General features: G+C 47.0%; 1 protein-coding gene across 1 annotated transcript in view; it reads right to left on the bottom strand.

Moving 5' to 3' along the window:
• Positions 1–2,145: 2,145 nt before the first annotated feature.
• HGSNAT (heparan-alpha-glucosaminide N-acetyltransferase) overlaps positions 2,146–12,870 on the bottom strand; it is a 28,947-nt gene continuing 18,222 nt past the window's right edge. The window contains exons 10-18 of the mRNA XM_036249784.1: positions 11,166–11,326; positions 10,004–10,119; positions 8,852–8,973; positions 8,335–8,461; positions 7,734–7,820; positions 5,939–6,016; positions 5,025–5,095; positions 4,808–4,920; positions 2,146–3,861 (exon numbers count right to left, since the gene is read on the bottom strand). Of these exons, the coding sequence (XP_036105677.1) occupies positions 3,680–3,861; positions 4,808–4,920; positions 5,025–5,095; positions 5,939–6,016; positions 7,734–7,820; positions 8,335–8,461; positions 8,852–8,973; positions 10,004–10,119; positions 11,166–11,326 (1,057 nt within the window). The 3' untranslated portion in view covers positions 2,146–3,679. The remainder of the gene's footprint in view (positions 3,862–4,807; positions 4,921–5,024; positions 5,096–5,938; positions 6,017–7,733; positions 7,821–8,334; positions 8,462–8,851; positions 8,974–10,003; positions 10,120–11,165; positions 11,327–12,870) is intronic.

Genomic DNA, 12,870 nt, shown 5'->3' with positions numbered 1-12,870 from the left:
TTTTATCATGGAGTGTGTTCCCCACAGCTTTGAAATTAAACATGCTCTTACCTTTGGGTTTTGTAACACCTTCCACGTACTGGTGCTTGGAGGCAGCCTGCCTCGAGACAAGGCATTCTGTACCCAAATGGGTAGGCACCAGATAATACAGTCCTCTTTACCTATTTATTTAGTGGTGTGACCACAAACAGGATTAGTTAGAAAATCAAGCAGCTAGCCATGAAAGGTATGAACATCAGAGGGATTTCTACAGAGCAACTCCCAGTAGTCGGGAAAGAATTCCACCAGAGCCCAGATGGTGACAGACTGGGGAGTCTGCGCCCCGCACTGCAGGAGCAAGGCCGGAGGTCCTCGCGGCCAGCGTTTCCTGGATGGAACTGGCAGAGGGAAGCCAGCGTGGTGACACATCTGCCTACGCAGTGTTTGTCACACGATGAGATAAGGGGTTTATGAAGTCAGCCACTGTGTACAAATATCTAGCAGTTGTATCAGCTTTGAATTTGGAAACGCATGTAGCCTGAAGAAAAACAATATTTTGGAACCAATGCCCAAAAAATACTGATTACCAAGAGAAAAATGGCTGGCTACACTGGTGAAGAATTAGAGTATACAAACATGCAACTAAAGACAAACTGGCGATGGGTGTGCCCATCTAATTGTACAGCCCCTCCCAAAGGAGGACATCGACGTCCTCCGCACAGCCATGGGCTTGGGCAAAACAGTTACCTCACTGCTGGTTTCCTAAGGTTCGTGAGGCACTGTAGCCAGTGAGACAGGGGAGAGCTGCTGAGGCTTCCGGGGGGTTTCCTGGCTATTAAAGCACACAGAGGGGATGCCCTCTCCCAGAGCGCGTCTCGTTGCCCAGTGTGTGGCCGTGTGGCCGCCACGCAGCAGTCCGCGGCCCTGTCGTGAGCGGGCTGAACAAGCAGGTGTGCGGGAGCCGGCCCGCCTCAGGCCTTCTCTTGTGACATAAACTTCTCTTAGAACCAGCTGAACCAGGATTTCCTGTTCTTACAGTTCAGGACGTCCTAACGGACAGATTCCCCAATTTAAGAACAGCTTCTGGATAACTTGCTGGGATTTGGGGTGACAACTGTGACAGCCCATCATGACTCACTGCAAGAGAAGTCAGCAGCAGGTGTCCTCAAAGGAGACTGTCTCCATACACATTCGCTCCACAAACATGTCCATACAGCACTCCAGACACTAATTTTATCAGCACTTAAATATTAAAAACAAGACAGCCGCCATTGCTTTGCTTGATAAATGTTTATTTCGTGCCTGCTACGTGTGAGGTACTGTTTGTGCCGCGAATATGCAGAGGAGCAAGGCATATAATTCTTGCCCTTAGCAAGCTCACAGTCTAGCGAGGCAAGCTAGACATGTGACCAACAACTATCATGCAGTGACAGAAGCCAGGAGATCGATCCCAGTAAAGTATTATGAGAATGAGAGATTAGAAAGGTGCCTTAGAAGCAGGGGGTCTAAAGTTACTTGTCAAATGCAGATAGGAGAAAAATAAGTGGAAAAGTAATCCAGGAAGACTACAATCCAAGTCAGAAGCCGGGAGTCCGGAGAAGTGATGGATGTGGGAGGGTCTGGTTGGGCCAGAATGAGGAGGGTGGGATAGGGGTGGGGAAGGAAAGCTGGGCTCAGCTGAGGACGGTTATGTACGCCCGGCAACGCCGAATCAAATTCAGTGGAAGTTTTTATAGAGGTGATGTGCTCTGAGCTCTGCTCCATAGAGCTTACTCTAGTGACGAGCAGTAGTGACTTTGTGGAGGGGGGATTGAGGAAGGAGGCAGCCAGTATAAAAAGAAAGACAAGCGTCTGCACTAGAGTAATAAAGTATTAACAATGAGAATAAAGAAGACACGGGAATATGGAGACAGACTTGGGAAGACTTGGCAATGGCTAGTGGTGGTAAAAGCGGGGATAACGGAGGTGGGTGAGTGAAGGACGGTGGCAGTTTTTTTTTTTTCCCTCACCCGAGGACATTTTTCCATTTTTTGTTCAGATAGAGCGGGAGGGAGAGAGAGGAAGAGAGAGAGAGAGAAACATCGATGTGAAGGGACACATCGAGTGGCTGCCACCCGCACGACCAACCAGGGCCGGAGACAAACTGCAACTGAGGTACGTGCCCTTAGCGGGAACCGAACCCGGGTCTCTCCGGACCGCAGGCCGACGCTCCAACCGCTGAGCCAAACCGGCCAGGGCCGGTGGCAGTTTTATACCTACAGACGAGGATGATCCGTATTCACAAAGCTAGGAAAATCCAAAAAGGAAAAGGTTTGAATTTGGGAAAAGGCAGGAGAGGGTGAGCCCGGATGCTGGCGGACATCCAGGTGGAGGGGTTCAGAGGCAGCTCCCAGTTCAGGGAGGGGTCTGAGCTGGAAGCACAGACTAGGAAGCCATGCAGGGGGGACCGTGGAAGCAACGCGAGCTGGCCCCGCCTCGCCACAGCCCCAAAGCACAAGCTATCGCCACATTCCCTCCCAGGAAGTTCATAAGTATGATGATGCATCATATGAAAAGCGCTGTTTCTCTTTGCGTGCTCTCCTAGCCTCACTCCTGAGAAACGACGTCTTCACTTTTCATTCCAAGCAGGAACGGTGCCTCCACTGTGGAGGGTCATTCTGAAAAGACTTACTCCAATGAGAGTTTTTTAAACTTTTCATTATCACTTATTTTGAAGAGTTTTCTGTAATAAAATGATTTTTCTAAGGATTTCAGCAAAGCTACTGATGTGCCCCACCTCACTGAGCAGCCGAGAGGTCCTCACGATCTCCCTCATTTCACACATGGGGAAACTGGGACTCAGACAGGCCAAGGAACTTGTCTGGCATCTCACGAGGCCAGGATGGCAACGCTGGAGCCACAGGTAAGACTGTGCTTTTCTCTTCCGCAGCTATGTCCCTGGGTACCAGCCACCATCTATTACACGGCGACAGACAGGTGGTAAGTAGGTGGGTGGCTAAACAGATAGAGTTGATTGATAGACAAGTAAATAGATAGGTACATAAACAGATAATTAAGCAAGAGTAGCTGAGAATAACACATCTACATTTTAACTTTTTTTTTTTTCAAGTAGGAAAAAGAGAAAATGGCTTCTGACAGAAAGGCATGTTTTTTGGACCCACCAATGCCTTGCAGACCTGAAAGGGAAACTACCCTTTCTTGAAATATTTAACTACACTTTACACACACACACGCACACACATTAGACTACACGTCACATTCGGTGAGCTTTCGCGTCAGCCACAGCAGGGACGATGGTGCCCGTGGTTGGCATGTACCCACACGGAAAGGCCGTGGGCAGGAAAACAAGGTCAGAAAGACTCAGACCTTAGGTTGTTTCATCCGTCACAGAAACAAACACCTGTGGTCATTCCCTTTGGAAAAGTTATCTGAGAAATCCTTAGAACAGAGTTCCAAATCCATCCACTGATGCAGAAGATGAAGAAAAGGACAACGAGGCGCCAAACACTGAAGCCCCAAACACACAGGCCGAGTTCTGATGAGCCACAGTCAGCCGGCCCAGTGCACCAGCATCTTCCCCAATAATGTGGCAATACACACCCTACCGACTTTCTAGTCAACAAGTCCCTTTCCTAAAGGCTGCGTCCACACTCCCCCCGGCCCACCAGAGCCCGCCAGCAACACGCTTCAGCTGCAGCGATCAGATTTTCCAAAACACCTTCTTTCTATAGAGAACGTAGGCGACGAGCACCCAGACAGTGGTGGCGACAAGGTTCTGCACGAGGTGCTCTCTGTGTGACTGGTTGTCCTGCAGCCTCCACTGGAAGGGGAAGTAGTTCTCCAACACCTCGTGGCCGACGTACACCAGGATGGAGTTCATGCCTGAGGGAGAGAGTCAGACTGCCGTGTCTTCCTGGGCCACCTCGGCTCATCTGTTTAAATTCTTGGAATTTGATTTTAGTTCAGTGAAAAAACCCAAAGAGCACACTGATATCACTGGCTACTGCTGAAAACAAGTGACACGTATCTTAGATACTTATGTGTAAACCATACAAAAAATTATTAGGAAATACTCATTTCATAACTGATTGGTGAATACTACATCTGAAAGGAAAGCCAAAGTTGTTTTTTTTTATCCTCACCCGAGGACATTTTTCCATTTTTTGTTCAGATAGAGTGGGAGGGAGAGAGAGGAAGAGACAGAGAGAGAGAAACATCGATGTGAAGGGACACATCGAGTGGCTGCCACCGCACGACCAACCAGGGCCGGGGACAAACTGCAACCGAAGTACGTGCCCTTAGCGGGAACCGAACCCAGGTCTCTCCGGACCGCAGGCCAACAGGAAAGCCAAAGTTTTAACTTAAATGATCTCACAGAAAACTCGAGGTCCAGGGAAAGCAACTATTTCTAGAATCATAGTGATGAAATGGGTCTCCCGGCGGAACTGCACTGGAGCCGCTGTGTGTGTGTCTCTCGACACCATCCCTCGAATGTTCTCAAGCATCACCTGTGAGGCGGTGCGTTTACAGTAAGAAAGTACGGCCCATCTCTGAAGCATGAGAAACCAGATGACAGGCCCTGAATCACTGCCTGAGGAAAGACCAAACAGACCTGTGTGGGTAAAATGGGTGGACTGCCTCAACAGGCCGGCGACGCCCCGCGTGGCCTGAACTGCGTGGCCCTGCTGCTTTCTCCCTCAGCCTGTGCCTCGGAGACAGGCCAGCGGGCCGTGGCTCGAGGCCCCCGCACTGGGCGCACTCAGCTGGTCTCTGGACCAGTCTAGTTGGTCGCTGTCATCGACTCTGTTCGGGGTCAGAGGTGACTTACCTGGGTAAAAGAATGGGGTTCCCGTCCACAGTCCCTTCACATCCACGATGGGGTACAGGATGAGCAGGATGAAGAAGGCAAAGGAGCCCAGCGTGGTGACGTAGGAAATGGACCTAGGAGGAGGTGAACGAGGTGACAGGTTTCGGGGCTCCTGAGAGGACACCAATGTCAGCACGGCCAACCATCAACCTCGAGTGACACTGTTTTCTGTACCTACCAGAGATTTTTGTTTATGGGGATAAAGCCTTCATTTTCAGAAATTTTGGTCAAAGCAGCAGAGATGAGCCCCTAAAATGGGGAGAAAGATGTTCAGGGTTTTTTTATTATCTCAAAAAACAATTATGTTTCAAAACTGAAAAATATTACTTATTTGATTGCTTAGGGAGGGCTGAAAATTGTGTAATATCTTATTCTTTTAACTGGAACCATATTTTTAAGATGCATAACTAAAAATAATTCTCTAAAAATATCTTTTCAGCTTTGCTCTGAGCTGAAGGTAAACTAAGTACACATTAGAGTGAATCCCGCCAGGAAACATGATTGCAAAGTCAGGGGTGAAAAACAGTTGACCTACAACTTCTTTGTCACCTACAAATCTGGAAGCTGATGCTTGGAAACCTGTTACCATTTGCCTGGTCTTTCTGGTAGGGCTCCCCACCAAGACCCATGCCTTGGCTCTGTTTCTTCATGCATTCCTGGCTGGCTGCTGAGGGCCAACGCTGACTTATTTATAAATACAGTTTCCTAAAAAAATAAACTTGAGAATTTAGGTGGAAAGATTTGTTCCTCTCTGTTACTCAACTAAAGAAAGCTGCCCTGGTACGTAGCTCAGCTGGTTGGAGCGTCGTGCCGTACACCAAGAGGTCGCATGCAGGTTCCGTCGGGGGGACGGTGCAAATGGGAAGCAACCGATCAATGTTTCTCTCACATTGACCTTTCTCTCTCTCTCTCTCTCCCCCCTCTTCTCTCTCTAAAATCAATAAAAACATATCCTCGTGTGAGAATTAAAAAAAAAGAATGCCACCTGTTGCGATGTGGTGACAGCTGATACATCAGCATTGCTAAACATTTTTCTTTTAAGTATGTGTGTGTGAAGAAAAGGGATTTTAGGGAGAAACATCGGTTACTCACTAGAAAACAACACCAGGCAGTGAATCTGATCAGGATGCCTTTGGTCTGATCTTTGTAATACAAGAGTATTTTTCCTGCCTGGAAAAGAAAACACAGTGTGACCAAGAGAATCACCTACGATACATTCTTATTTCATATCCACCCATTCAACTGACTCCTCTGCCAGGCACACTGCTAGACACTGGGATTACAAAGAGGAAAGGCACATTACCCCAGCCCTTGCCTAGAGGAGACTGTGAGGGGCACGTGGGACCACTTGTGGGGAGGAAGACGAGAGACGCAGTGCCGTGGAATTGAAGCTCTGAGTGAAAAGCAGGAACAGCACTCGGGCAGACTGGAACGGCATGCCCAGAAGCATGTCAGAATGGGTGAAAAGCCCAGCACCCCTGAGATGGGGCAGGCAATTCAGAAAGGCTGCAGGGTGGGGAGGGCGTGCAGACTTTCAGGTCTCACTGAGAGGCATTGGCTTTCTCCCACAGGTGATAGGAAGCCCAGGAAAGTCACTTTTTTCCCCAAAAACAGTACCAACGGACCAGCTCAGACTGGCCTGACAGAGGCCCACGCTGGCAGCGGTGTAGAAGGAATACAGGAACAAGATGGAACTGAAGGCAGGGACATTTTAAAAAGTAAAATCTGACCCAGCTGGTGTGGCTCAGTGGTCGAGCATCGACCCATGCACCAAGAGGTCGCCGGTTCGATTCCTGGTCAGGACACATGTCCAGGTTGTGGGCCAAATCCCCAGTGGGAGGCATGCAGGAGGCGGCCAATCGATGTTCTCTCAGCGATGTGTCTCTCTCTCTCTCCCTCTCCCTTCCTCTTTCTCTAAAATCAATAAAGAAAAAAAAAGAAAAAGTTTTCTTTAAAAAAAAAAAAAATCAATGGAAAAAATATCCTTGGGTGAGGATTAACAACAACAAAATTTCAGCCCCTTAGCCATACTGGCCACAGTTCGAGTACGCAGTAGCACACAGAGAGCACAGATACAGAATGTTTCCATCATCGCAGAGCGTTCCATTAGTGCGATGTGCACATTTCTCCTTTCCCAGTAAGCGCCCCTCAAGTAACAATTTCAAATACCAGTGAGGAGAACTTTGGGAAGAAAAAGCTAGACTGTTCAGAATTTTAACATGTGAGACAAACCAAGAATAACCTGTACTGACTTTGTCTTAAAATATGCATAACCTGAAACCATGTAAAGTGTACACCAAAAAAGCGTGCAAGTGACTCAGTGATGCCCAACACCACCCGCACCAAACGCTCTGCACCGTCCAGCAGGGGAATATTTTATCCAGAAACCGCTGTGCATATAGAAATTATACTTAATTATTTGAATGTGCTTAATTTTAGCAACTTCTCTTTTTGACTATTTGTCAAACACAAACACATTTTTTGATCTGTAATATACAGATGATGATTCCAATTACTTTTTTTTTTCATTTTTGGATATTTTGGACATTTTTGGATATTTTGTTCAGATAGAGTAGGAGGGAGGGAGGGAGGGAGGGAGAGGGAGAGAGAGAGAGAGAGAGAGAGAAACATCGATGTGAAAAGGACACATCGAGTAGTTGCCACCCATACAACCCAACCAGGGCCGGGGACAAACTGCAACTGAGGTACATGCCCTTAGCGGTAACCGAACCCGGGTCTCTCAGGACCGCAGGCCAATGCTCTAACCACTGACCCAAACCGGCCAGGGCTGATTCCAATTACTTTTAATGAAACAGTTTTTAAATCAGTGATGAATCAGAAATCACAAACTGTCAGAAAAATGTCTCCTAGTGAAATGAACAAATACCTGAACTCCTAAAAATGCCATCACAATGGAGTTGATGGTCCCGAGGATTCCTTCGGGGTCGTAGGCCACCGTGGTGTGATACAGCACCTAACACAGCAGAACGAGGAGGCAGCATCACACCCTGGCCACGAAAACGCACACAAACAACTCGCAGACAAAATACAATCTTCAACACACTCCAATATTTGATGTGTCTTGTTTTTACTGCAGAAAGTAATTGCCAGCTTGTGGGGATTATCAGCAGATACTCTGGCCAAGAAAGTGTGTGTGTGACCCTTCAGAAGGGACACAGAGACCAAGGACGAGCCATGGTCCAGAGCAGCCACTTCAACTTCAGATGGATTCATGACATGACACATCCTAACCATATGCTATGCATTTGATACAATGTATTCTCATTTTAAAATCCAAAGTAATGTTTACATACTGCCCCATAATGAACCCTGAAGTCACTAAAGTCAGTCCCTTTTTCAAATAAAAATTAATTCCCATCATAGTCTATTAAACGGACCTACAGCTGAAAGTTGGCCAGCCCTTTCTATTTTCCTTCCCTTCAGAGCTCCTAAGTGTCCAGCTCGAAGCACAAGCCCGGGTCACTCACGGTCGAGGAAGGATGCTGGTAAATGTGGTCATCTCCCAGAAGCACGCGGTCAATGTAGCCAGCAGCTCCTCCGGTACAATTCGGATACTGCCCCCGATCTCCAATGCCGCCAGGACCAAGATAGCCCCTGGGGAAGGAAGTGAGAACACGTGCTTCCATGACAAGACTCCAGAGGAGATGAGAGCACACACTGGCTGTGCATACCGCCCAACAGAGAGCCGCAACAGTACCAGCCCGGGAACCCCCCTTGCGCCATCTACTCGCCTAGGACCTTTTGACTTGACTGCCCCCACATGTTAAGACTCAGCAATTTCCACTGAAACGGACCCCGAAATAACCTCACAGGGACACTCCTCTGGACACACACCAAACCCTCCTCCCAACATGCAGTAGGCCTCAGAGGAGAAGGGGTGGAAGAGGATTCCTTTGACTTGGGAAATCTGAAAGCACAGCCCCAAAGGTCTGCCGTGGCAGAAAATGGCATGCACGGAGGGATCACCTACACGAGGTCACTTACGTAGGGCATCCAGGAACAGGCAAGAAGAAAGTCAAGGCCAGCCAAACACCTTCTAGCATCAGAATGAAGAGCCACTGTGGCCAGCTGGACGTGACGTCTTGAAGAGAAGAGCATCTTCTCTCCTGAGTGAGGGCATAAAACACACACACACTAAATGCAAGTAGAAGAGGAAATAATATGCAGTATGTGTGTTTGGAAAACTCCCTGTGATTCTTCTTTTGGCCTTTACTGTAGAAATGCAAAAATACAAGCATGTTCATTTCATATGTGTGATGTGACCTAGTTGTTCCCTCTCCATGAAATATCACAGTAAGACATTAGTTAAAAAGAAATCCACAGCCCTGGCCGATTTGGCTCAGCGGTTAGAGCGTCGGCCTGCGGTCTGGAGAGACCCGGGTTCGGTTCCCGCTAAGGGCACGTACCTAGGTTGCAGTTTGTCCCCAGCCCTGGTTGGTCGTGCGGGTGGCAGCCACTCAATGTGTCCCTTTCACATCGATGTTTCTCTCTCTCTCTCTCTTCCTCTCTCTCCCTCCCGCTCTATCTGAACAAAAAATGGAAAAATGTCCTCGGGTGAGGATAAAAAAAAAGGAAAAGAAATCCGCAGACAATTCCACTCCTACACCCAAGAGAACTGAAAATAGATGTTCACACAAAAACTTGTACACGAATGTACACAGACTCATTAAAATACATAATGGCCAAAAAGTGGAAACAAGTCAAGTGTCTATCAACTGATGAATGGATAATAAAGGTGGTACATTCATAAAATGGAATGCTATTCACCAAGGAATCAAGAAATAATACATGGCACAGCATGGATAAACCTTGAAAAATATTATGCTAAGTGAAAGAAGCCAGACACAAAAATCTCTCACATCGATGTTTCTCTCTCTCCCTCCCACTCTGTCTGAAGATAAATGTAAAAATATCCTCAGGTGAGGATTAAAAATAAATAAATAAAAATCAATTCTAAAATGACTGATACAGACTAAGTAAAAATAACTGAAGGAAAAAGGATATGTCTGACTAACAGCATCAATGAGTCTACTGAAATACAGTACTGCACTCAGAACTAAAGAAAGTTCTAAAGACTAGAGATTCCGTGTGTGTGTGTGTGTGTGTGTGTGTGTGTGTGTGAACAGGATTTCTCACCAAGGCACCACTTTCAGGCACAGGCTTTGCACACAGGAGCTCTAACACAGCAACCACAAAGTAAGTGACCCCCAGCCGCTGCAGCACTCCCGGGATCCGCACCTTATCCCACGACACTGCGGGAGGTACAAGTTAGGGGAAGGTTAGCCAGCATTTCTCAGCTCAGCCCAGGACATTGCTTTTTTCTAAGGGGGAAGACACACCTGTATTGCTCCTGAGTGCATCTTCTCTAAGCTCTCAGAGATGGAAATACTACATAAGGTCAGGAGAGAGGGCTCAACTCAGAGCAGGAAGCCGGCCAGAGGAGAACAGAAGTGTCTTCCTCGGGTGTGGGGATGAAGCAAGGACTACCCTTGGTCCTGAAGTTTATCTCCTGGTCCTTCCTCATAAGAACATGGGTTCAGCTCGCAGTCCACCCATGGACTCGCCCTGCCCTGCAGGCAGCGTGGCCGCATCACTAGAAGAGGGCACACTACAGTGTACCCTCCCGTGAGCGGTGGCCCGCTTCTGGAGATCCACTGAGTCAACTTTCATGTGACGTCTGCCCTTGTGACCCCAACTAGCAGTAACCTTTACTTCCTCCTAACACCTAGTCTTAGTGCTTCTTGCCTGAGGGGCTCATTGGGCTGGTGTCTAGATATCTGTGTCCATTTTTGCTAATGGCCCTTGAGGACAGTAACCACTGCCTTCCTGGATTCGGATTCAGATGCTGAGCCCAAGCACAGGACTTAATCTTCCCTTCAGCTTTCCTGTCTCAGTCACGCTGCTAACACAACCGGCTGGCATAGGTGGTATCTGAGATACCGCACAACAGCCTTATTACGAAAGTTACTGAAACCAAAGTCACAGGAGAGCAGGGTCTGAGAACCAGGTGACCTGGCCTGGTCCCCGCTCTGCCCCTCACTACATTTCGATAATCTGGAGAAAGCACTGCAATCTCTCGTGGCAGAAGATGAGTTTGGGTGGTCTTGGAGGTTCCTCCCAGGTCTAAAAGTCCAATGGAACAACAATAATGCCCAAAGTTATACAAGCATTCTATATAATTTTCTAATAACTGTTCTTTCTGTAGGTACCTGAGATGGAGGAATTACACTTCTTCGAATTACATGTAGTTTCCATATTTCAACCTATATATATATACTAAAAGGAGAAAAATGCTTACATGGACCAAGACAATAATTGGGGTTCACGATGATAATTCCTATAGAGATTAATAGGAAACTCCTCCACGCAACTTTCCCCAGCAGTCTGCACTTCGAGCATCCCCGCTGCAGTATGGAAGTCATTGACAGAAAGATCGAGGATCCCATTATAAACACAAACCTATAAAAAAAAACCCAGCTATTACTAGGTGCCCATTCCCAATTTTCTGTCTATATATCATTAATATTTTATATTCTACTACACAAGAGAAGCAACACATGATTTTTAAAAGTAGTCAGTTACTGAAATGACACCGGGTTAATAGTGGAGAAGACATCACAATGTAGCCCTGCTGGGCTGCAAGGTCTGTGCACCTGAGTCCTGTCTTAGAGGAAATTCTTCAGTCCTAAGTGCGATTTCCAAGAACAAATGTCCCATTTAATTATCAGAGAGAAATGACAATGGATATGCTACAATCCAAATAGCTCAACATTCATTAGCACACCCTCCAAGTCCTTGAGAAACTAACCACACACTTCAATCATTTCTAACTTCACTCTTGCTCCTGAAAGAAAAATGAAAGCTTTGTTTTTTTTCTAATTTTGTCTGAGCTACAGATCTCTTTTCTTTCCTTTCTTTTACCATACTAAATTACCTCTTTAAGAGAAGTCGGAATAGTAGTTTCTCTACTTATTTGTGGAAGGGTTAACAGAGATGAGTGTGCTCTTGCTACACTCCTCCACATCCCCTGGCTTCCTTTCTGGGGTCACACAATCAGATAAAGGCCCCTGGAAACAGGAACCAAGCCATTTTTCTGTAGTGAAACGTACAGAGAATATATGCAAATAATTACTAGGTCTGCAGGCTTGTAAAAGATCCTCCTATCCAAACCCATCTCAAAAAGGAGCCCCCCAGTCCTGCCCAGTGTGGCTCCGTTGGCTGGGCGCCATCCTGTGCAATAAGAGGTGGACAGTTTGATATCCAGTGCCCGGTTGTGGACTTGATCCCCAGTAGGGGGCAGTAGGAGGCAGCCGACTGATGTTTCTCATCCATGTTTCTCTCTCTCTCCCTTCCTCTCCTTTCCTCTCTCTCTAAAAATCAATAAAAACATTTTTTTAAAAGAGTGACAAAAAACAAAAGAATCCCCAGCTCCCCACATCCCAAAAACCCTGAGTTCACGTTAGTGATGAAATATAAGGGGCCACAGACAGCAACCGACAACCAGGACCACCCCCGGATTATGGCACAAAGTCACTCAAGGGGTCACAGCAAAGACACAGGTTCCACCTTGTGCAGGAAGCCAGGGTCCATCAACAAGGGTAACAAGCTACACAGAATAGGCAGTGTTTGGTTACTCCACCGCTCTTCCAAATTTTACTCTAGAACATCACTGTCCTGTTACAGACGTACCAGAATTCCCTGATAGCAATATACTGTTTCTTTTAGAAATTATTTTTATATTTACTTTCAGGATTAGTCATATTTACATATGCAGAATTTATAATTTCCTACAAGAGTCCACTACGCTAACAAAACGTTCCCTCTGACATCACTCATCTTTTATACGTATATATACAGATAAGCACTGTGCGAAGTACAGAATTATTCAGTAACACCACTTTCGGAAGGAGCCCGTAACAGCAGAGGCTGTGAGTAGCACAGGCCTGCGGCCCAGAACTCGACTGCTCTCAGAGAGAGGCTTCAGCCTCGGCGAAAGGAAGGAA

This window comes from Molossus molossus, unplaced genomic scaffold (assembly GCF_014108415.1).
Source record: "Molossus molossus isolate mMolMol1 unplaced genomic scaffold, mMolMol1.p scaffold_m16_p_9, whole genome shotgun sequence".
Lineage (NCBI taxonomy): Eukaryota > Metazoa > Chordata > Mammalia > Chiroptera > Molossidae > Molossus > Molossus molossus.
This window is presented reverse-complemented; position numbering and strand designations above follow the sequence as displayed.